Source organism: Pseudorasbora parva, chromosome 14 (assembly GCF_024679245.1).
Source record: "Pseudorasbora parva isolate DD20220531a chromosome 14, ASM2467924v1, whole genome shotgun sequence".
NCBI classification, from domain to species: Eukaryota; Metazoa; Chordata; class Actinopteri; order Cypriniformes; family Gobionidae; genus Pseudorasbora; species Pseudorasbora parva.
This window is the reverse complement of record NC_090185.1, coordinates 13070703-13095542: the sequence shown is the minus strand read 5'-3', so window position 1 is coordinate 13095542 and position 24840 is coordinate 13070703. Positions and strand designations below refer to the sequence as shown.

Here is a 24840-nt window from a genome sequence, read left to right as displayed (position 1 = left end):
ATTGATAATAATTAATATAATAATAATATTGGGCTTGTTTTTGAAGCTGTGGTTGCTTGTCTCGTGAGAGTTGGCAACATTGGCTGTGACTTTTTTCTATTTCTAAAGTAAGCACTCAAATGATTGTGACTGTGATAAAGTTTCTGCGACAGCTCTTTGACGCGGTGTATGTCAGTGTCTGAATTCCTCGCTTCATTTCATTCGCGCTTATAATGCACTCAACTGCCATTCACTTGAATATTAGAGAATCAGTAAACAAGTTAGCGATTTCGGACACAGCAAGAGTCGACACCGAGAATCGACCCCTGCTGTGTTCCACTCCACTTTAAAGCTACACTGTGTAACTTTTTTTGTTTATTCTTAGCTAAAAAAACACTTAGTTCTTTCCAAAATATATGTGCTCATTAATGTATACTGTATTTACTTCTTTCGAGTAATAAAGTATTCTCGTAAGTTTATAATATGCCATTGCAAATACATACGGGTGAGGGGTTCGGATGGCGGTCGCCATGTTGCCCCTCCATCTTGAAAGTACATTAGCCAAAGAGGGACATACCCATAAATTCAAGCTCCGCCTTTTGCATTTTAACACTCGATGGCACCGAATGTGAAGAGGGGGATTGCCATGTTAATTTTGGACTAAATCAGCCACCGTAGGAGTTCAAACGAATTCAGAATCGAGAAGAACAGAAACTATTATTCACTGGATGGTCATATACCTTTACACCGCTAGATGGGGGAAAATATCACACAGTGTAGCTTTAAGACACGCACTTGCGAACTTCCAAGCACTTTCACTTGGGGGAATCCCCGCCGCCATTTTGAAGTGTGTTCCACTTCGTGAAGTGGACAAGGGAAGTTTATATGGACAGACCCTTGCTCCCTCGATTTTGATGGAGTGAGCAAGTCTACTTCATAGAGGGGGGCTCAAGATGGCGGAGAGAGCAGACGTACTGTGAACAGCTAAGAGTAGCAAAGCTTTGAGAATAAATGGAATTAACTTTTAACTTAATAAAACCCTGAATTATCAGATGTAAAACCGTAGTGAATTTATCATAATAATTCAGAATCCTGCAAATGACCCTGAGCACCTCCTGGAGTAGGCTACGATATCGCAGACCATAACATGTCTAGCACAAAAGCTAATGCTAAATTGAAGGCTCTCCAAGATCATGACTATGGTGGTCCAGAAAAGATGGAAACTAACACCAGAGGAACTAAGAACACCTTAGCATCCCCTTCCAAACCACCAGCACCACAGAAAAAGTCAAAGCCAGACGACGTCTCTGTTGATGCCCATGCTGAAGACGCCTCTAACGCTGCAATATTGGCTGCTATCGGCGCTCTTCAAAACATAATGCAGGACTTCAAAGAGGAGTTAAAGCAGAACACGCCAACATCACAAAAGCGTAGAGTTTAACTCTGCCGAGGTCAAAGATTGCAAAGAACAATGCCAAAAACTGCACGCCGAGGTGAAACAACTGAAAGAGGAGAACTCCGATCTGGAGAAAAAAGTAGCAGAAGTGGGGAAAAGAGCTGTAACCTTTGCGTTGGAGCATTATAAAAGAAGATGGAACCTGCGCTTAAATGGATTAAAGGAGGAAAAAGATGAAAACACACGACAAATCATCTCTGATATCATCCGAAAGATAGCACCACATTGGAGGGAGAAAATGGAATTCATCCTGGATTCTGTGCATCGACTGGGGCCGAGTAACACCAACCACCCTCGTCAGATAATCACAGGACACCACTTAAGGGACTAACTCTGACGAATCACCAAACTTCCCCGCATCTGCAAGGATCTCAACATCCGCTTCGCAGAAGATCTCACCAAGGAAGACAGAGAGGCCGGAGGGCTGTGTGGCCGAAAGTTGAACAAGCAAGGAAGGCAGGTCTAAAGACAATGTTCCGGGGCCTCCATGCTTTCATTAATGGACAAAGAGTCTCACCATAGACACAACTGTCCAGGGTTTTTTGAATCCCAAAAATAAGTGAGTTTAAATGAAAATAGTTCTCAGGGTTTTGCTACTACAATATTATATTTTCCTTATAGGAAACTTCTACCGTTGTTCTGAGTAAGTTCAGTAATCCGTTGTTATACATTATTATTATTTCTTATTTTTATTGTTATTATTATTTTTTTCTGTTTAGTTTAAAGAGTAACATTTCTCTCATTTCTGTTATTGTAAGGGGAATAAGAGACATGACAAAAAGAAAAAGTATTTTTTTTTTTATTTTGTAAAGGGAAGAGGTCAAATATAATTTTCTTGCAGGAAACGCACTCTAAGGTTGATGATGTTATATTTTGGTCTAAACAATGGGGAGATGAAGCTCACTTTAGCCATGGCACTTCCAAATCAGCAGGTGTCGCCATCCTCCTAAATCATTTTAAAGGTCATATTGTGTCCCATATGGCAGATGAAGCTGGCCACTGGTTGATTCTTATTATAAACATAGATGGTCTGAAATTCCTCTAAGTCAACATTTATGGATATGACATCAGTAGACAAAACCGAAACCTACTTGAGCAAATTGGATTAAAGTTAGACAATATTAAATTAACACACTCAACTGATAACATCATCATTGGTGGCGACCTAAACCTAGTTCATGATGAATTTCTTGACAAATATCCTTGCAGGTACTCTGCAAGTCATCCGAACACCATATTCACAAACTTCTGCGAAAAACTAAATTTGGTTGATAGTTGGAGACACTTAAATCCAGAAATACCTAAATACTCCTGGTTTAGTTCAAGCCACAAAATCAATTTTTATTGATTTAAAATCATTATTAATTAATGAATATGCCAGCTCTGAGGAGCTAACAACTGCTACCAAAAAGTGGGAATTCCTAAAATATAAAATACATCAATTTACCATCTCATTCAGTAAAATGCTTAAAAAAGATAGTGAAAAACAGACATTATTAATCAGTTAAATTTGTACTGCAACAAACCAAACCCATCAGAAGACAATAGAAGATATTATGCCTCCAACCTAAACTGAAATTTCGTAAGGCCCAAGGGGTGTTTATTAGATCCAGAGCTAAATGGATAGAGGAGGGGAAAAAAATGTATCGTATTTCTGTGGTCTTGAAAAAAGAAGACAGGAAAAAAATAGCATAAGATCCCGGATGGTTGATAATAATGAAATAGTAATCTCTTCAGAAATCTGGAAATTCTATAGCTCTAAAATGTCTAGCATGGACTGTCAGAATTTTTTTCAGGATATAGCAAAACATATTCCAAAAATAGAGGATGACCTCAAACAAACATGTGATAATCAAATAACAATTACAGAACTAGACGCAGTAATTGGTCGTCTCTACAAGTCTTTAATGAAATATTTGAAACATGTGCTCCCACCAACAATGAGTCATGGAGTTATAATATCTATCCCAAAACCTGGAAAAGATCCCAGAATTATAGATAACAGAAGACCCATTACACTTAGAAATTCAGACTACAAACTTCTAACCTACATATTTACTTCTCGTCTTCAAACAGGAATTTCAGATTTTTCCTGTCTTCTTTTCTGGTGTCCTGGCCAAATTCCCTCGATTGGCCCTTATCAATCAGGGCCTCCTAATAATCCCCATCCACTGAATTGGCTCTATCACCTTGTCCTCTCCACCTATCGCTGGTGTGGGGTGAGTGCACTAGCGCCGTTGTGGCATCCAAGTGGATGCTGCACACTGGTGGTGGTTGAGGAGAGACCCCTGACATGATTGTAAAGCGCTTTGGGTGTACAGTAGTACATATGATAGCGCTATATAAATGTCTCATTCATTCAGATATAATTGCAGATACACAGTCAGGATTCTTAAAAGGAAGATCAATTCATAATAATATAAGATTGGCAATGGACATTGAGTATAGAAGCCAAATAGAGGATGATGGTTTCCTTCTCTTTCTAGACTTCTATAAAGCATTCGACTCTGTGGAACATCCTTTTATTCTCTCTGTAATCAAACACTTTGTGTTTGGAATCAAATTTAGAGAATGGGTTGGTGGCTTATATGGAGATATTATTAGCTGTGTTCTATTACCTAGAGGTACCACCCCAAGCTTCAAGATTAATGTGGGTATTCCTCAAGGATGCCCCATATCACCTTATTCATCTTAGCCACAGAAATGCTATCTATATTAAAAACTGTAATGACATTAAAAAACTTATATTAATGAACTGGCACAGACATAATAATCAGCCAACTAGCGGATGACACAACAATATTCTTAAAAGATAGATACCAAATTTCAACAACTATTGCCAAAATTGAAAAATTCCCGAAAGCCTCAGGCTTTTTATACATCCATATAGAATGCTGCATTAAACTATTCCGTAAAGTAAAAAATAATAATAATAATAATAAATCAACTCCATAGCGGATTCGAAGTGATCAAGGGCTTAGGGCGTTCCAGTTCAGTCCATTGCAACGTAAGTAATGACGCATATCCGAGTGAACGAGACGGAGGGAAGTTTGCGAGTGAAGGGCATGATAAAAATGAACTGGAACGCTGCACCCGACTCTTAGCTGGTGGTGAAGAAGAAGAAGAAGAAGAAGAAGAAGAAGAAGAAGAAGAAGAAGAAGAAGAAGAAGAAGAAGAAGAAGAAGAAGAAAAAAAAGCCGCCGCCGCCATCAGGGTTTCTTTTATATTTTGGAAGTACAAGCTCACTGCCTCTTCTGTCGTTGCATATCATCATGTGAATTCATAGTCAATCACAGTTGGTTTAAAATCCTCTCCGTTATCTTCGCGAGTTTTGTTTACAGATGTCGCTGTCCGGCGGATGGGTGTGGTTCAGTAGCCTATTAATGCATTAATTTATTTTTTTGGAATCTACAACAATATGAAGAGCACTTTCAAAATAATTACGTTTTTATTTTTAATGTACGGTAAGTGTGTGATTTATTTTCACTTTCGGTTTGAAGCATATCCGCATTTGCTGATATTAATCATTTAATTCATTAACGTAGGCCTAATAACTTTTATCCAGATTATTTTGTTCATGTCCGCATTCACATTTGTAATGGCTCGTTTGTTTCCTTGACGTTTTTCAACACACATACAGCTTTTAAGAGTATACCGGGCAGGCCTGTAAACATGCGCGATAATCCGCATTTTAAAGCAAAAACATTTGCGATTAATTTCGGATTTAGGTTGCTTGAATGGCATAAAGTAGACGTTCGGTATAGGGACCGTCTTTAAAGTTATATACTACGACCTTGGTAGGCCTATATTTCAAACTTGAATAGTATTTGAACGGAATGACCACATCAACCAAATGTAAGTGTTCTCGTAAGTGAAAGTGTTCATAGGTGTCAGCTACTTTTACATATTTGATGATTCTTTTTCAAATAAATTTTCGAATCCACAAGATAAAAGGTGTGCATAATAGCTGAGATGGACAATTTACAGACAGTTGATACTGCAAGTCCTTCAGTTCAAATGCTATTAATTTATGAGGAAATGTGTATACCTCTAGGTAGGGAGAGGGGGTACACAACAGCACTTTTTGACTTTCTCAGTTTGTGTAAATCCACTTGGGGTTCAGAGTGTTTATTTTTTCTAACATTAATTTCACACGTCTAGTACAATCATGTTTCATAAATACAGTATCCTGTGACAACATGCCCCATAGGTAGGACACATTGTAAAATCGCCATATAGCAGCTTAAAATGTTATGTGATCCAATTAAAATATTTTCTCAGTAAAATACAATTATCAACTTTTCTATATTTTGAGTTTGACAACAAAAATAACCTTAAACTAAGAAATTTACTTTTGCTATATGGTTGTCACAGAATGTTGTCACCAGGGTGAATGGGAAACACCTGGGAAAACTAATCAACATAAAGAACTACAAAACTCCACAGGAAACAATGCACAGATAACCATAAAAGTCTCACAGAGTACCACACATATCAGATGTGACTGGTTAAATAAGTGTTCAAAAAGTTTTGTCATGTTGGCATGCATTGAAAGTTTTAAACCATGCACGCTAAAACTAACCCCGCATTAGGTTGTGTCAATCTATGTGTCAAGCTATCAAAACATCTCTTTTAGTGATAAGTAATATGTTCTGTTTTGTTGTGTATTGATCCAAAACTAGTGAAATAAATTGTATTGAAATTAAGTGAAGTGCCTAAACTTTAGGGAGGAGCGAGCCCATCTAATCTTCCAACAAACAGCCAGGGTGTTTCTCAATATCCCTCCTTGTTTCCTCGCTCCTCCGTCCTCCATCCTATGACCCGGAAACCGATGGAGCTCCGCCATCTTGTAGGAGATCTCAATTCTCTAATTGCACCGCGAGGAGTTGAGGATGGAGGAGTGAGGAGGCTTCCTGAGGAGTCATGTGCGAGGACACACAGGTGGATCCTTTGCGGGAGTGTTTTATCGACTAAACGTGACGCAAGCATTAATTCTCCTCCCCCTTCACATCGTGCCACAGTTTATTAATCATTATTATTATGTTAACATGTACAAGACACAGATGTTTGTCAAATAACAACACCGGACAGTTGCAGAATTATACCAAAGCACAAGAAAATGAATATGAAAATGAATGAACACATATTATACAATGAAAAAGCAGTTAATAACTGGAATTCATTGTTAATAATAACTGGTAATATTGATTAAAATATGGACAAATGTGGTATTTTGTGGAGGCTGAAGCTTACAATATAAATAGTTATCTCTAATGTTCAAGAATCCTGACTAAATACAGCGGTGCAGAGTCATCCTTATTCAACGACGCTTTGAAGTGACGTTATAGGGAGTGAGGATATATCATTTCACTTGATTCAATTCCTCCGCACTCGCGTCTTTTCCTCGCGTCCTCCCCTCGCATCCTGAAGGGGTGGAGCTAAGGAGCAAGGAAAGGAAGCTAGGAAAGGAAACGAGAATGCACAAATACGAATTGGGAAGCGCCCCTTTTCCTCCGTCCTCGCATCTTTTCCTCGCATCCTGAAGAGGCGGAGCTAAGGAGCGAGGAAAGGAAACGAGGATGCACAAATAAGAATTGGGAAGCACCCCCAGAGTATAAGCAGTTGTTTACCTCTCCTCAGTCACAGCTGTTCCAGCATCCCAACCCCTCCCCAAACTCCACCTTTCACCTTAGGTACCTTTCTCTATGTAATCATATCCTATTATGCTTGCTACAAAAGTCGGTGTTACCAGTGTTCAGACTTAACAACGGTTACCCTCCTTGGAACCGCCCCACTGAGTGAGGGGCTGACTTAGATGATCGAAGAAGATTTGGTTTTTTAAAGTGAAATGTAAAAGCAGCAATTTAAGTGAGTTTGTCATTGTACTGTTTTGTTGTGTTTTTCATTTAGAATAATAGGTTAATGAAAATTTCCTCACCGTCACGTCCCTATATTTTATATTTATTCAACATGGGAGTATATCCAAGCTCGAGTTTAAGCTGCTTTATCGAGCCCCTCATCAGTGGACGGCAAGCCGAATAAGTTTAACCTAATATCTTAAGATTAAATAGGCAAATAAACTTTAAACAAAAACAATCTGTATTTTCTCATTTGTATGTAGCTCATCCTTAGATTCTAGATCCACTAACACGTGTTCTCATTACTTTGTCAAGACTGATCTGCATTAAAGCTGAATAAGTCAAATTGTGTTTAAAATACCAAACTGATCTCAGTTACTGACTAGAGGTCTGTTCACTAACACCAGCAGCAGTGTTATGAGTTTAATCTCTGAGAAACTGTTTCTGTTTGTTCTGTAGGAGTGATTGGTGAAGATGAAGTGAAGTCAGTGTCAGTGATGGAGGGAAATTCTGTCACTCTCAACCCTGAACTTAATCAAACACAGGGATTTAATACAATACTGTGGTGGTTTGGAGAGTCAGGGCGAGTCATTGCTCAAACTGATGGAAATAGGGTCTTATATCCCCATCTCACTGAGATATTCAGAGGCAGACTGCAGCTGGATCAGACTGGATCTCTGACCATCAACAACATGAGAATCAATCACACTGGACTTTATAAACTACAGATCTACCACGACACTGGGATCTCAATTATGATATTCAGTGTTACTGTCTCCGGTGAGGACACATTTATTACTTAAATAATTTAGATATTACCACATTTGTTTCTGTTTTATGGATTCAAATAATCAAAGTTCAACAAACCAATATTAGTTGTTAGTGGTGGGGGGAAAAATCTATACTGCATAGTATCTCAATATTTTGTTGGGGATATTGTATCGAAACAAGAACAGCAAGTATCAGTATTTTCAGGAACTGAAATTCAGTTCGTAATGTGAAAACTTTTACTGTGCTCTCATAATGCGGGAAATAATAATAATAATTTGAAATATTTCTTTTAGACTTTAATATCAAAAACCCACCATTCAAGCAACTGCCGCGCCCGATTTGGTGCTAATTCTAAAGGGAATGTAAAATGCACACGATATGATATATTAGAATACTCAGCATATCGTGATCTCAATAATATTGTAATCGCAATAATATTGTATCGTGGCATAAAGGTGCCCTGCAACACAAAATCGTTTTTACTGGTATTTTTAAAAACATGTTGGGTCCATGCGTTTGTGTTATGTCGAGAATGTGAAAATGAACTGCTACCTCCTCCGTCAGCTCTAGTCATTTACAGAGCCTGGTCGTTCTGACATGGTGTTGCCTGATCTCATTACTATTCATGAGCTCGCCCAGTTGAGATTGTGCCCACAGAATTCATTTAGCTCAGTGACAGTTTCCGTATGTAGCAAGGAGGGCTGAACGTCAACTGCTTGTGCTATACACAAATAGAACTTCAATGCACATGTTGCCCAAGAATCCAGAATTGAGGATTAAATGGCTTATTTTTGGAACAATACCACAGCACTATAATTCGAGATTAGTTCTCTGTTCATCACATTTTGAAAAGAGTGACTTTATCAACTTTGTCGAGCATAGACGTCGCAAAAGTGTTGCTGTTGAAGCCTGGAGTTGTACCATCACGGCAGTCTACGACCAGTGCTTACGACCTAGCACTCGCTAGCCTAGCTACGTTTATGCAATGAATGGCTAACTTAATCCTCAGTGGGACAAAATACTGGCATGGACTCAATGTAAAAACAAAGGGATTTTGTTCATTCTTACCAAACACAATTAAGATTTTTAAAGTTATGGTTATTAAAGTACTTTATATGATGGGTTAGGTTTCATGTTTACACAAACTGTTACAAGTTTTTTTCTTTGGGTAAAGGATGCTGATAGCCAGGCTCTGATTGCAAGCATCACACTGAATCATACATACAAGTTTGGAAAAACTTAAAGTATCTTTGTTTTATATTATGTAACTTTTACAATAGTGTAGCTGGAATAATTTTAAGCTTAAACCTTCTGAAATTAAAATAATTTAAACTATATATATATATATATATATATATATATAAAGGCTGTAAATCAGTTAAAATATTTAATCACGCATTAATCGCATTGTTGATTAATCGCATTGTTGTCATGAGTTAACTCGTGATTAATCGCAATTTAATCACATTTTTATCAGTTTTAAGTGTACCTTAAATTCATTTGTTTCAAGTTTTTAATACTTCATGAAAAAAACATCTGTTTATTTATGAACGTTTCAGTGTTTTCATATCACATTCACTGTCTGTCTTTAGCTGTTCCAGATCCGGGTCTGTCTCCAGGTATAGCAGTGATTATTGCCGTTGTTGCTCTGCTTCTGGCTGTAGTTGTACCTTGTGTTGTGATTTACTATCGCCGCAAGATCTCTGAACTAGAGGAAAAAGGGGGTGAGTATTACAGCTCACTATTACAGGGGTGAGACACAGCAAGACGAAAACAATACGCTTTTTTATAGTGTATGATTTTTACATATGTGTGTTTCTAAATTAGTTAGTAAATGTTATTGGTAAATCAAAATTCCTGCATGAAACTGTTCATACACCAAATGTATGCACATTTTATTGTACCATCCTGATTCTGATTGAATAGATTAATTTGCCATACAAAAATAATGGCAGATTTCCAACAATGACTCAAAACGCTTGTTCGTACAGTTCATATTTAAATAATTTCATAACATTTCTTCTGCAATTGTAATTTGCGTATAAATGCATGGTAAGTTTTTAAGGATGTTTTTAAAATATCAAAATTTTTATAATAATTTGATATGATGCTCAACAACAACAAAAAAACATACCCACTTTTTTATTTCAAAAACAAAATATCTCAAAAATATATATATTTCTGAATATTATTACACATGTCAGAGTTTAGAGGGTTAAACCATATAAATGTACCTTTTGTCACAAAGTGAAAATGTATAATCTATGTGTAAAGTTTAGCGTGATGTCATAACCTCATTTCTCTGTGCAGAGACAACTGAAGAGAAAGTGTCAGCTACAGACGGAGATTCTGTCACTTTAAAGACTAATACTAAGATAGAGAACGGTGATACGGTAAATTGGTGGTATCACGATAAGAAACATCTCATTGCTGAAATCAACGGAGATGGCAAACGCACATATGATGGCTTTGATCATAGATTCACAAGCAAACTGGTGCTGCCGGACGATGACAGTGAAAAAAATCATCAGAAAGGAGATCTCATCATCGTTAACATCATGAATACTCACGCTGGACTCTATATACTACAAATCAGCAACAAAACCAGAACAATCAACAAGAGATTTATTCTTACTGTCAAAAGTGAGTAGATCAATGATCATGCACTGTACATGTACACATTAGATCATCTCAATGTAAGATAATGTGCAATGAAATTTGATTGACTTTTTTATTAGGCGTCCAAGCCTACTACAACTAAAACCCATCATAATCTGTATGATTCATGAGGTTGAACATTGCTATGCATTTTTGTTGGTGGATGTCCCTCTACTAAGAATTATGTACTTCAAAAAAACATATCCGCCAGAAGTGAATCAAATTTCAGGATCTTGTAACATCAAATCTGAATGGCCTGCCATTACAAAAATAGATATATTTGTACTTTTTGTGAAACTGTATGTGTGTACCGAATACAGAAATAAAACCTTTTCACGATGGTAGTTCACATGATAATGACAACGTGGTGGATGTAGTATGGATTACATTCATACTATGAAGAACATCATTTTGTAGTGGTTGCGAAGTAATAACTTTTTCAAAATAAGTACCTACTCAAGAGAATATGAAAATTCACACGCAGACGATGTGCCTTTGTCTAACTAAGTTATCTAACAAACCAAAATGAAAATAAATCTATGAACATGCAATGTTGACAATGCAAACTTAATGATTTCTCATTCTCCTCTGTTGTATTTCTGTTTGTTGTTTGACATGAAGTGGATGAAAGGTCAGTGAATGAGGGAGATCGTGTCCCTCTGGAAATTCAAACTGATCCTGAAATACAGCCAGATGATCTGATACTGTGGACGTTTGGACCTGAAAACTGTCTCATTGTTAAAGCTGATTCAAGAACGACTGATATTGGTGAGAGATTCAGAGGCCGAGTGGAGCTGGACAAGACGACTGGATCTCTGACCATCACAAACATCACATCCAAAGACAACGGACATTTTAAACTACAGATCATCAACAACAAAGAGACCACATTTAAGAGATTTAATGTGTCTGTCAAGGGTGAGTAGAACAACCTTTATTCTAATAAATATATATTTATTTACACAAGCAACTGTTACAGATAAAGGTCCTTTATTGGCATTGATGGTGCAGAACTTTTAACAACCATGCAACCTTTTCATTGGACAAAAGAGTCTTTATAGAGCAAAAAGTGTTACATTAGAGCATTATAACAAAATCCCAGCAGAAACAGTTCATGTTCAGTGACCAAGAAAAAGAAATCGAGCATTAAAAAGACTAAACACCATCTAAGTATTATATTTCAATAGTCCTTGAGTCTTAAAATGTTTTTTTGTTGTTGTTGTGAGAAACAGACTAAAATCTTCCCTTCCATCTGACACATCTTTTGAAAATGCAGGAAAATACGGAGCCCCTAAAGTGGTAATTTGGATCAAATTTAGGAGCGCAAATAATATCCGGCTGGCAGTGTTTCAAACGTCTCAGTACATTAACAATGGAGCAGGTCGTAGAGTTTATTTTGGACTTAAAGGGTTAGTTCACCCAAAAATAAAATTGATGTCATTAATGACTCGCCCTAATGTCGTTCCTCACCCGTAAGACCTCTGTTCATCTTCACACACAGTTCATCTTCACACACAGTTTAAGATATTTTAGATTTAGTCCGAAAGCGTATCTAAGTGTATGCACACTTTACTGTCCATGTCCAGAAAGGGAATAAAAACATTATCAAAGTAGTCCATATGAGACATCAGTTAGTTAATTAGAATCTCTTGAAGCATTAAAAATACATTTTGGTCCAAAAATAACAAAAACTACGACTTTATTCAGCATTGTCTTCTCTTCCGCGTTTGTTTTCAATCCTCAAATAAAGATTCAAACGGTTATGATTCAGCTTATTGATTCATGATTCGGACACGATAACATAAACAATCAGCTTTAAAATATTTTTAATGCGTCAAAACGTTACTACAAAAATAGTTACTTCAATGTTACACACTGTATTGTCTCTAAATTCAGTGTCACCATTTTCTTATTCCATCATCTTTTCTTATAAGGAAACATATTCAGCTAACTTCACTGTCACCACATCACTGATCTCCTCTGGTTATATACAGTGTTGGGAGTAACGCATTACAAAAGTAATACATTACAGTAACTTATTACTTTTTGCTGTAACGCAGTAGTGTAAGGCATTACTAATCAATTTTCAACAGTAGTGTAAGGCATTACTAATCAATCAGCCCCCCCCCCCCCCCCCAAAAAAAAAACAATAAAACGGAAAAGGAAAAGGAAAAAAAATACGCCATGCATTAACACATGAAAAATGCAAGTTATTACCTCATTCAATAGCGTGTGGTGTCCAGGTTAGTAAATAAATACTAAATGACAGCTTCTGACATATTTTTGTATAGCGATTTACTTTATTTTCCTTCAATTCAGTACTTCAATTAATCTCCCTCTTGCTGGTGTACATTTGGATATTGTGTGACATAGTCCAGTGAAGGCATACGTGTTTATTGCAGATTTTACAGAAGTGCCGCAGGCATGATTTCAGCCTCTGTGCTCGCGCTGGCCAGTGGAAAAGTGGCTAAAGAAGGTTTAAAGGCTCAGTCGTTTCAAAGAATAGCACAACGACAAGCGCGTCGAAGAACGGACGAGAGACGAGGCGCGCGCTGCTGAGCCAAAATATAGGCCTAATGCCTATAAACAACACTTGGGTGAAGATGACAGAATAAGACTACTGCACACTGTGACACCGTCGTTTAGATTTTTTATAATAATAAAGTAATTTAGTTCAGTTAGAGAACAGGCCGTTCATATAAAAACGGAAGGTGTCTGCTGCATGAGCTGGTGATCTTGAGCTGACAGATGATCGCGGAAGATTTGGTTTAAAATTGAAATGTAAAAGCGCCTATTAAAGGGGGTTTGTCATTGTGTTGTGTATTTCATTAAGAATAATAGGCTAATTTTAAACCGAAACTAAAAATCTGCTTGTCCGCAAAGAGCGCGCATTCACTAGCGAGCTGTCATTCACGGTGAGCGCGCACTGGTGCGTTTTCAGTTCATATGGAAGCTTAACTTTTACAGGAATTCATTGAAAGCACTCGCTTTGCATCCGCTCCCGTTAATGCCCAAGCGGCAGTGCGCATGTTCCTTTCGGTTAAATAGAATAGTGATTTAAAAGCCCAGATAGGCTACCGGTGATGTCATCACTTTGATTAACCAAAATGTCCCCACCGTCTCATTCCTACTGTACATTCGCGAGATGGATGCGCATTGCGGACAAGAACGTAGGAATGTAGCAAATGCAGTCAAATACAACCTTTTTCTAAAACCGAAATAACTATGTCGCAACAATAAGAAAAGAACAAATGCGCATATTGTCATAAATTAGAGTTTACACAGTTCTGTTGTGTCTATGAACAAACCTAAGCTATTCCCAGATATTGCCAGATAATCACTTTACCTCTAAAATAATATTTATATCAGAGTTTGATTTCTTGCATTGTCTTGAGCATTCACTTTTTTGCCAATTCTCTATTGTTAGCGTGGATGGCCCATGTCATTATTCTTCATCATATCGCCTTCTACTGGATGTAAAATGCTCTCTGCCTACATTTTAGAATGTTTAGAGCTACTTCTGAAGTTATTTTGGTGAAAGTAACTCAAAAGTAATACAGGAGTAATGTAACGCATTACAATTCTGAGACAGTAATATTGTAATGTAATAAATTACTTTTAAAAAGCAGTAATAAGTAATCTATAATATATTACAGTTTGGAAGTAACTTGCACAACACTGGTTATATATATTATAAATAAAAGTATCTAAAAAAATGTAATGGCACATAAGTAGGGATATTCGACACGGGTGATGTTGTGTCCAGCTAACATACTAAAGTAGTTGCAACCATAGCTTTTGCATGATAATTGCTTACTGAGTTTGATGGCAGTTATGATGCAATAAAAATCAAAGTGTTGTAGTGCAAATTTAGGTTGTAGCTCGTTGTCTACGTTATAGAGGTGACAGTTAGCCTAACAAGCCAGACCCACATCAAGATGTTTGGTCTGGAAACTCACCATTGACAGGGCTCAATCCAAGGGATAAACGTTTGTCTTTCAAACTCCCTCTGCACGTGATAGGATAGTGCTACAACCAACCAGAGCAACGAAGGTGAAGTGGAGCTCGTTGCATTCACCGTATCCGGTCGGCAAAACTCTGAACACATCTTCCCTTTTTAAGAATGACTTCAGTGCCGTTCTTTTCTCAGAGAAAAGCTTAACTCCAAGTCTTCCAGAGTTGCGGTCAAAGCTGATTCGAAAGACCGCCGCCGTTCGGCAGTTTCTGTGTTTACTAGAAGCACGCAAACGCAACTCGGCCGTCGTCATTATGGCCCCGCCCACCGACTCTATACACGATGTGATTGGCCCGACCAGAGTTTGGCGTTTACAGCACAGAAGGGTATTGAGAGTTGCTAGAGGACACTTGCGGCAGATTAGATTTGTTGCCGCTAGGGTGCGTCTAGAGTTCTAGGCTAGGTGACAGTTGTTTTTTAACAACTTTTAGCTCACGAGTTATTGATTTGGGAAGTTCAAATCTGTAAATATATGACAACTTTACTGAACTAAGCAATCACTTCATTAAGTCCAAGTAGAAAATAAAACTATTGTTAATGCACTGAGCTGTTTAAAATACTGCAAGTGGGACATTTCAGAAAGTGTTTACAGTCCGAACTCACAGCTAGTTTTGCGAGGGAAGGCAAAAGATTTCAAATACTTGTTCCTTCCATCCTATATTTAGGACCCCTTTAGTGGATCCTTAGGAAAATTATTTTCTCAATATTTTTTTGTAAATAAATATTTTCTGGCTCTCACTGAGACTTGGGGCCCTATCATAGCCTATACAGGGGCAATGTGACGCTAGCCGTGATGCGAGTGTTTTTTGACTAGTTTCAGCCTGATGCAGTTATCATTTTCACGTACATCACACGTTGCTATTGATGTGTGCATATAAGCAAGTGCACAATGCGCGTAAACTCTCCTTGTTAAACACAGCAGCACACAAATATTTTGAAATATTACAAATAAAAGGATTCCCCTCTGGAGAAGCGTTCAGTCTTTCTGCTTGCAAATTTCGTCATGTAAGTTGCAAATCCGCCATGGTGCAAGTTAGGGGTGTAACGATTCGTTTTAACAACGATTCGATTCGACTGAAATAAAACAGTCACACTGATTTAAATTTTTGGCTAAAAAGTTACTGAATCAATTTCAAGTCACTGAATCGTTTCGGATCATATCGTTCTAAATGAACCAATATGGTCCTTAAATCGTATCGACAACCTCAAATCGTGATACGAATCGAATCGTTGTTAAACGAATCGTTACACCCCTACTTTTGTGCCTTCTTGAGTTAACACATAAAAATAGTTGTTTTATCAACAGAAACTCAAAATATCATGTTACCAACATACATTTTCTTAGTTGATTTAACACAAGAAAATCAGTTGTGATAAAAAATAATGACAATTTGCATTGTGAAGATGTACATGCAAAATAATTTCTTTCTCTCTTTTCATTTTCTACAGAAAAACAACAAATGACTGATTCAGAGAGTGCAACGAGCCTACTGTTGTATAAAGTGGATAAAGTCAAAAAGTGATTATTCACACCCACCGATGCCAATCACTGTTGGTGTGTCCTGCCTATTCGCCTATCTATACTTGTATGCAAATGTTGTCTTTTTGTGAAGAAAAAGTTCATACTTTTGAGTGTCTAGCAGAAAAATAAGCAAGCTTTGGGACATGCACGTCATACGCGACTTGAATGTTTGCTCTCTGTCACATCCTGTCACTGTAAACTGGTCTGTCAATCATCTTATCACAGTTAAAATCCTCCACATTTCATTTCATTCCATATCAGAGAGAAATGCAGTAGAAGTTTATCTGCAGTCGCGGGTAGGGGTGTGACGATTCTTTTTAACAACGATTCGATTCGTATCACGATTTGAGGTTGTCGATACGATTTAAGGACGATATTGGTTCATTTAGAACGATATGATCCGAAACGATTCAGTGACTTGAAATCGATTCAGTAACTTTTTAGCCATAAATTTAAATCAGTGTGACTGTTTTATTTAAGTCGAATTGAATCGTTGTTAAAACGAATCGTTACACCCCTAGTCGCGGGTCTTTCATGCTAAAAACTTTAAGGTGGGGCAAGCAATATTTGAAAAAAGCTGTTTGAAAGTTGGTCGGACTGACACAACAAACGTGTTGCCAATCAGCATTAGGGGGCATATGAAGGTGGAGGAGAAAGAATGAGCAAGAGTGAGATTTGTAGAAAGAGAAATGCCTGAGAGACATTACAAAAAAAGAAAAGCTCATAAGAATATCACTGGAAAAGGAAGGGTTATGAAAAGGAAAGAGCTTTAGGACCCGCGATAATATTAGAAAAGCTTTCCAGCGCTGGAGAGAGGGAAGAGGGAAGGCCTGAAAAAAGATGCGGAGGTTTCTTTTAAAAGAGTAAAACGGGTTTTGAGTGTCATTGTTTGCCTGGAGCTGCTGCGCTGTTGGCATCTAACAACAAACTCTTGTTTGTATTAGTTCTTGTGTACTGTATGTAAAAAAAAAAAAAAAAGTTGCTTCCTTTTTATTCGATCATCACCTTCACTTTATTTTTCGTTAAGCATTATTTTGTTGCGCTTCTGCTATGATAAATAGATATCCACTCTTGCATTGTGTGTGTAATGGAGGCCAGCAAGTGAGAGTAAAGTGAGTGCAGGCTGGGGACTGCTAGAGAATGCAGTGTTTACTGTTAGCTTCCTTTTTAGTGCACTCGCCTCGAAGCAGGGCGGTTAGGATTGGAGGGTGAACTTAAGAGGCAGAGCGATGGAGAGAGGGGTGTGTTTGTTTGGGTTGATTTCAAATGTCAACAATATTCAGCAATGACTTTCCCCAATTTGTACTCGTGTTTGTAGTTCTGAACCGAATCCTCCTCCAAACTGCAATGGGTTCAGAACCACACTTTGAGACGTATGGACCATGTATGTAACTCTCTCGGTATTAGCAACTGGATACATGGCCCACTAAATGTATTAACATACTTGGCAGGAAAAAGGATGTGTTCTCTTTCAAAGTATTAGAAAACGGTCTAATTTACAAGAAAATATATAACATAGGGGCCTAGAAGAAAAAGAAATAGGGCCTAGAGTTTCTTCACCTGTGTACCACATCCTGTATGTTACATTGTGTGTGTGTGTGTGTGTGTGTGGGTGAAGGGTAAACCAAGCAATTGATGCAAGTGATGCAACAGTGTGTGAGAGGAAGAAGCAAGCAGAAGACAGATACAGAACCACAACATCGGAAGATCGGAGAAAACACCTGACATCTTAAAGTAAAACACACCAATTAAAGGAGAGGGTGAGCCTTAAAGGGATAGTTCACCCAAAAATGAACATTATCCCATGATTTGCACCCTCAAGCAAGCCTAGGTATATGGCATTCTTCTTTCAGACAAATACAATCAGAGTTATATTTGTATATGTATATATTTGTATATGTGTATATTTTGTATATGTATAAATGTCCTGACTCTTCCAAGCATTATAATGGCAGTGAATGGGAAATTCTGCTTCAACGTCCATAAAAGTGCGTCTATCCATTATAAAATGAATCCTTCTGAAAGCGAAGCCATGCGTTTGTGAGAGTATTTTTTCTCTCATTTTTTAGAGAAATGCCAGAGGATGTCGATTTAAGAGAGAACAGAAATGTGTTACTCCTACAGACAGTTACACGCTATTTACTTCCTGGTGCTAAAATATAATAAAGGTTCGCTTTAAAAAAAAAAAAAAAATTATCAATGTATTTTTTCAAATCTTTTCACATATAATATAGGGGGGGGGGGGTAAATGTGTATATATACATACATACTGTTACTATTGTATGTCTTTTGTAGTGTGCTGTGTTTTATTGTTAAGCAGTCATTTTTCATGGCATGTGTTTTTGTATACTAACCGTTGATCGAAGTGTCTCTAATATCCCACAACTATTAACTTTCTCTGTGATGTTAGATCTGAAATATGAATGATAATCACCAAAAGAGCTGTTATTCCTGTTATTATATAAGCTGTTATTAAACATTTTTAAAATAGCAACTGTGTTTTTGTACTGTGAAGTTTTATGAAGACATTGTGAAAATTGTGGTCCATGTTTTTTAAGCAATTTCCTTTTGAACATTTTGTTTTGTGAAAATTAGGCAAAAATCAAATGTGAAGAATTTCAACTGAAAACGTGTGCAAACACTCACACAAAGTTTTTCAAGTCATCATACAAAGGGTTGTTAAAAAAAGTTAATAGTAGTTTGATTATACCCATTTGCTATTGTCACATCTTTTTTTCATTTTCTGTATTTCTGAATTTTCTGACTATCTCATAATTAAAGTTTTGTTGACTGAATCAGACTTCGGCAGCATTTCAGTCAAACAAGATCTAAAGAAGAAGGTATGGTGATATTGTATGAGAATTTCAATGCACATAATCTAACATGGGGAAGCTCAAACAGGAAAGAAAAAAAAAACCTCATGGGACATATCTCTGCTCTAATTCATCCCAAAGCTGTTCCCTTTCAAAAGCTCCACTCAATGCTGCATAAGCTTATAGGGTAAGTGTCTTATTATGACCGGCTGTGAAATGGACCTGGAGGTTTTATAGCCTCGGTCGGTGACGTCATCATCGCACCTGCTGCCGATCGAGGCTATAAATAGATGAGCATGATTAAAGGTATGATGAGATCAGGTTTCACTTCGCCTCACAAACTGAGCTGCTAGTTTTTTTGGTGAATTCAGTGAATCGCATATCCACACAACTGCGATTTGAACTATATTGTTTTGTGATGTTATAAATGTGGAAGGGAGAAAACTGTAAAGAACAGGAAAGGTGCAGAGCATCAATGTATGTTTTGCATTATATCAGGACATATCTGGAACTCATCGTTCTGCTCATTTCATACTGTTGGTCTGATGTTACTCCAGGGGTCTGACGGTGATATCCGGTCTCTTCTGTTCTGATCATCTCACTTCTTGTAGATCTGATGTCATAAACCAGCACGGCAACAGTAGCCACACACACACCAGAGCAGAGACGACCAATCGGATCACAGCTTCAGTAAAACTGCAACAGTGGATGTAGTCTGAGAAAAAGAAGAAAAATGTGTGATTGGGATTCTTTCTACATGATCTTTTTCTCATTGAGTACTAATGTTTTCTAAAGCAACAGCAACACAGCTCTCTGACACGTGATTCACTTCTCTGTCGATAGTTTGGGGTCTCTCCATTCCTGTAAATACACACACATAAAAAGCAAGCACATACGCCTTACCCACACTGTTAGCAATTGATGTAATTTTACAATAAATTTTACAACAACGTATTGTATTCATGTTTTTGCTGTAAATGCAAATGCATGATGGGAAATGTATGGACAGTCCTGTAATATTATTGTAAATGCACTGTAGAAGCGTTATTTTACAGCCACCGCGCATAGCATTGTGGGATCGCGGCTGTTTGAATTTTGAAAATAGGCGCGCGCCAACGGTACCAGAAGCATTCATCTTTGGAAGAAGGAACATGAAATATTGTCTTTATCTCATTTATACGTCTATATATTAATAAAGCTGATTTAGTTTGGTATATTTCAGTGACATTAGTAACGTTAGGTCCCAAATGTCAGCTCGCCTCGACTCGCTCGCTCCCGGTAGAAACTGACCTGAACTGACCGCGGTGAAGTTAGTTTCAGGTGTCTTCTTACTCTATCCAACTTAAAACTAACTTCACTGCGGTCCTGAACGTTCAACAACGAAGAAATCCTAAACTAACGTAAAGAACAACTGAGCAGCAGCAGCTGTTACACACTGCAGTAACGTTAGCTGCACTACACACCGGCTGCTAAATTATTTCAGACACGGATTTGATGTTGATTATATCTGAAATTATATCGATCGAGCGGCTCGGGTCGCACAATAACGGAGATAATGATGAGATCGTCCCAAAAAGCCCCGTCCTCTCAGAGTAATATTGCAGAAATGCATGCAAGTAAGATACAAACATTTATAATGTATGGTTTATAATGTATAGTTATTTAGAATTCATTCTAAACTTTAATTCTCTCGTATTCAAATTTCGTCATTTCTAGTTATTTAATAAATCATTACTATTGGTCAATCTTTATGTCTCTCTGTGAGTTTTGAAATATTTAACCAATGAAAAGTATTAAAAAAGAGCTTGTGACTCAACATGGTAACGCCATTGGCTGTTCAAACTGTCAGTCAAACCTTATAAATCCACCCGCCTTCATCGTGAATAATGTGCTGCACGGAGACAGGTCTGCAGGTTGTGTACAATGTTATGATAATTAAGAACTGTTTGAATAAGTAAAGCGTTTTCTTTAATCAAAAAACATTATATATAAGACTTCTGTTTGCTGTTTTGTAATCGGGGTATTGAAGTTGTTGTGTTTTGCAAACTAGCATGCTTGTAGATGTTACGGTCATTGAATGAATACAAACAAAGGTCAGTTGAAATATGGGCTTTAATAAATCGACAGTGCTAGTATCTTCATTTAATTCTATAAGTTAGCCATAACTGTGCGCTAATATGAATATAGTATCTTGTTATTTACGTTACTTTGTGCTTGGCGAACAAGGGTGGAAGAGCAGAGCGTGTCATGTAAGCTGTCTGTATCTAAAATAAACTGCGCGTACGCAACTTAAACCAATCAGCATCGTTATTAAACATTTTCTCGGAGGGTTCAGAGCCTGTGGCGTTGTAGATTAGAAAAAGAATTATGAGGTAAAATCGAATTATTGAGACTGTGACTATAAAAAGCTAAAATATACCTAATTGTGTTAAATGCATTTCAGGAGAGACACTAAGCGCAGACAAGTGGATGAAGTCCATGGAAGGAACGATTGTGATGGACCCCATAACAGTCTTGAATGGAGTGGCAGCGACCTTCGCTGCTTACATTTACATTTACATTTATGCATTTAGCAGACGCTTTTATCCAAAGCGACTTACAACTCAGGAGAACAGGAAGCGATCCGTCAAGAAGAGGCAACGAAACACAAAAAGTGCCCTAAATACTAAGATTTGTACACTGCTCAGAGTAGCAAAGACCAGAAAAGGAAAGAAGAAAGGAGAAAGAGGGGGAAATAATTTTTTTTAATTTTTTTTTTTTTTATGTAAGATTAAGTGCTCATGGAAGAGATGAGTTTTTACCTGTCTTTTGAACGAAGCGAGTGATTCTGTCGTGCGTATGGAGGACGGAAGATCGTTCCACCAACCCGGAACAATGAAAGAAAAAGTTCGAGAGAGGGATTTCATGCCTCTCTGTGATGGTACCACAAGCCTTCGCTCATTAGCTGAGCGAAGGCTTCTGGTGGGGGTGTAGACGCATAGGAGTGCGTCGAAGTATGCGGGTGCTGCGCTTGTGGAAGATCCATAAGCAAGAGTCAGGGCTTTGAATTTGATCCGGGCAGCGAGTGGTAGCCAATGAAGAGAGATGAATAGAGGTGTGACATGAGCCCTTTTGGGCTCATTGAATACAAGACGTGCTGCAGCGTTCTGGATCATTTGCAGCGGTTTGATTGCACAAGATGGAAGTCCAGCCAGAAGCGCATTGCAATAGTCAAGTCTAGAAATGACCAGGGCTTGGACAAGAAGCTGTGTTGCATGCTCCGTAAGGAACGGTCTGATTTTCCTGATATTGTGCAATGCAAACCTGCATGACCGAGCCGTCTTCGAGATGTGGTCTTTGAAGGACAGCTGGTCATCAAAGATTACTCCAAGATTTCTGACCAACCCCGAAGGAGTAATCAGAGATGAACCTAGCTGGATGGTAAAATCGTGTTGTATGGTGGGGTTAGCAGGGAAAACAAGCAGCTCAGTCTTTGCTAGATTGAGCTGCAGGTGATGTTTTTTCATCCATGCCGAGATGTCCGCCAGACAGCTTGAGATTCATGCAGCTACTGTGGGATCATCTGGTTGAAATGAGAGGTAGAGCTGTGTGTCATCAGCATAGCAATGATAAGAGAGACCATGTGCCTGAATGATGGGTCCCAATGATGTAGTGTAAATGGAGAAGAGGAGAGGCCCAAGCACTGAGCCCTGAGGAACCCCCGTGGTCAGTTGATGTGTTTTGGATACCTCTCCTCTCCAGGCAACCTTAAAAGACCTACCTGTGAGATAGGACTCAAACCAGTGGAGCGGAGTCCCTGTGATGCCCAGTGATGAGAGGGTGGACAGAAGAATCTGATGATTCACAGTGTCAAAGGCAGCAGACACATCAAGGAGGATGAGGACTGATGATTTGGATGCAGCTTTAGCCAGCCGCAGGGCTTCAGTAACTGACAGTAATGCCGTCTCAGTTGAGTGGCCCTTTTTGAAGCCTGACTGGTTTACGTCCAGTTGATTAGTCTGTGAGAGGAAAGATGAGACCTGGTTGAAAACAACTCTTTCAAGTGTTTTCGCAATGAATGGTATGAGAGAAACAGGACTGTAGTTCTCTACAAGTGATGTGTCTAATGTGGGTTTTTTTAAGCAGTGGGGTTACCCGAGCCTGCTTGAATGTGGTGGGGAAGATGCCGGTGGAGAGAGATGTGTTGATGATGTGTGTGAGTGCTGGTAAGAGTGTAGGGGAGATGGCTTGTAGGAGATGTGAGGGGATGGGATCTAGAGGGCAGGTAGTGGGATGGCTGGAGAGGAGAAGCTTAGATACTTCGTCCTCAGTGAGTGTAGAGAAGGAGGAGAGAAGAAGTTTGGCTGTGGATGTGGCTGATTCAAAAGTGTGTGTTTGTGGAGGTGTGAACTGACTGCTGATGAGTGTGGTTTTGTTTGTGAAAAAATGGGCAAGATCGTCTGCAGAAAGAGAGGTGGTGGGAGGTGGTGGAGGGGGACAGAGGAGAGAGGTGAAAGTTCTGAAAAGTGTGCGTGAGTTTGAGGTGCTGTTGATTTTGTTGTGGAAATATGCGGATTTAGCTGTATGGACGTCCTGTGAGAAGGAAATGAGCAGAGATTGGTACTTACTCAGGTCAGATGGGTCGTTTGATTTGCGCCATTTTCTCTCTGCTGCCCTAAGTTTGGTCCGTTGTTCACGAAGAACATCAGATAACCAAGGGTTAGAGGGAGTAGCGCGAGCTGGCCTAGAAGACAGAGGGCAGATAGTATCTAGACAAGTGGTTAAAGTGGAACATAAAGTGTCTGTTGCAGTGTTGACATCCATAGAGGAGAATTGTGTGGGTGATGGAAGAGAGGATGACACAACGGAGGAGAGGTGAGAGGGAGAAAGAGAACGCAGGTTTCGTCTGAAAGTTACAGGTAGAGGAGGTGGAAGCATATGAGTAGTGAGATGTAGATTAAATGTGATGAAGTAGTGACAACCAACTTGACCTCATCTACAGTTGCGTATGTAGATGAGGTCAAGTTGGTTGCCAGATTTGTGTGTGTGTGTGAGGTAGTAAGAAGTTTGAGATCGAATGAGGATAGAAGGGAGTGAAAATCTGTAGCATACGGTTTGTCCAGGTGGATGTTGAAATCACCAAGGATTACAAGTGGGCTGCCATCCTCAGGGAATGAGGACAGCAGCACATCTAGTTCCTCAACAAAGGTTGCCCAATTGACCTGGAGGGCGGTAAATGACTACAAGATGGATTTTAGCAGGAGCTGTAACTGTAATAGCATGGTATTCAAATGAGATGTTATTACAGAGAGAGGTGTGGGTTGAGTATTTCCAATTGTTTGTGATAAGAAAACCTGTCCCTCCACCTCTGCCAGTGTGGCGAGGGGTGTGTGAGAAGGAGAAATTGTTAGAGAGAGCAGCAGGAGTTGCTGAGTCTTCTGGACGGATCCAGGTCTCAGTCAAGGCCAAGATATGGAATGAGTGGCGAAGGCTGGAATGAAGTCAGCTTTGTTTACAGCTGACTGACAATTCCATAGACCCAGAGAAAAGGAGGGAGGGATATTAGTAGAGGAAGGAATAGGACGCAGATTAGCAGTGTTGCGCTGCCGTCTGCGTCTGATAGTGGAGCGAGGGGTAGAAATAGTGGGTATGTATTGAAAGCACATTGTGAGAAGAGAGAGAAGGAGAAAGAGGATAGAGAAATAAATAAATACTTAAGTGCGTTCTTGGTGTTCGTTCTACAGTGGAGTCGATCGTAGGTCGAGTCGAAAACGAATGTCTTTACAAGT

General features: G+C 38.7%; 1 protein-coding gene across 1 annotated transcript; it reads left to right on the top strand.

Moving 5' to 3' along the window:
- The first annotated feature begins 1126 nt into the window (after positions 1–1126).
- LOC137039732 (uncharacterized) lies at positions 1127–18136 on the top strand. Its single transcript, XM_067415008.1, has 7 exons — positions 1127–1414; positions 4540–4669; positions 7753–8073; positions 9657–9788; positions 10375–10707; positions 11344–11640; positions 16187–18136. The coding sequence occupies exons 1-7, from the start codon at positions 1127–1129 to the stop codon at positions 16258–16260; spliced, it is 1575 nt and encodes a 524-aa protein (XP_067271109.1). The 3' UTR covers positions 16261–18136.
- Positions 18137–24840: the final 6704 nt, after the last annotated feature.

Excerpts from the sequence above, each read along its gene's own strand:
- LOC137039732 (XM_067415008.1), top strand. The coding sequence starts at position 1,127 with ATGTCTAGCACAAAAGCTAATGCTAAATTGAAGGCTCTCCAAGATCAT. Across the intron at positions 1,415-4,539 it reads CAACATCACAAAAGCGTAGA|CTGGTGGTGAAGAAGAAGAA; the intron begins GTTTAACTCTGC and ends CCCGACTCTTAG. Across the intron at positions 8,074-9,656 it reads ATTCAGTGTTACTGTCTCCG|CTGTTCCAGATCCGGGTCTG; the intron begins GTGAGGACACAT and ends GTCTGTCTTTAG.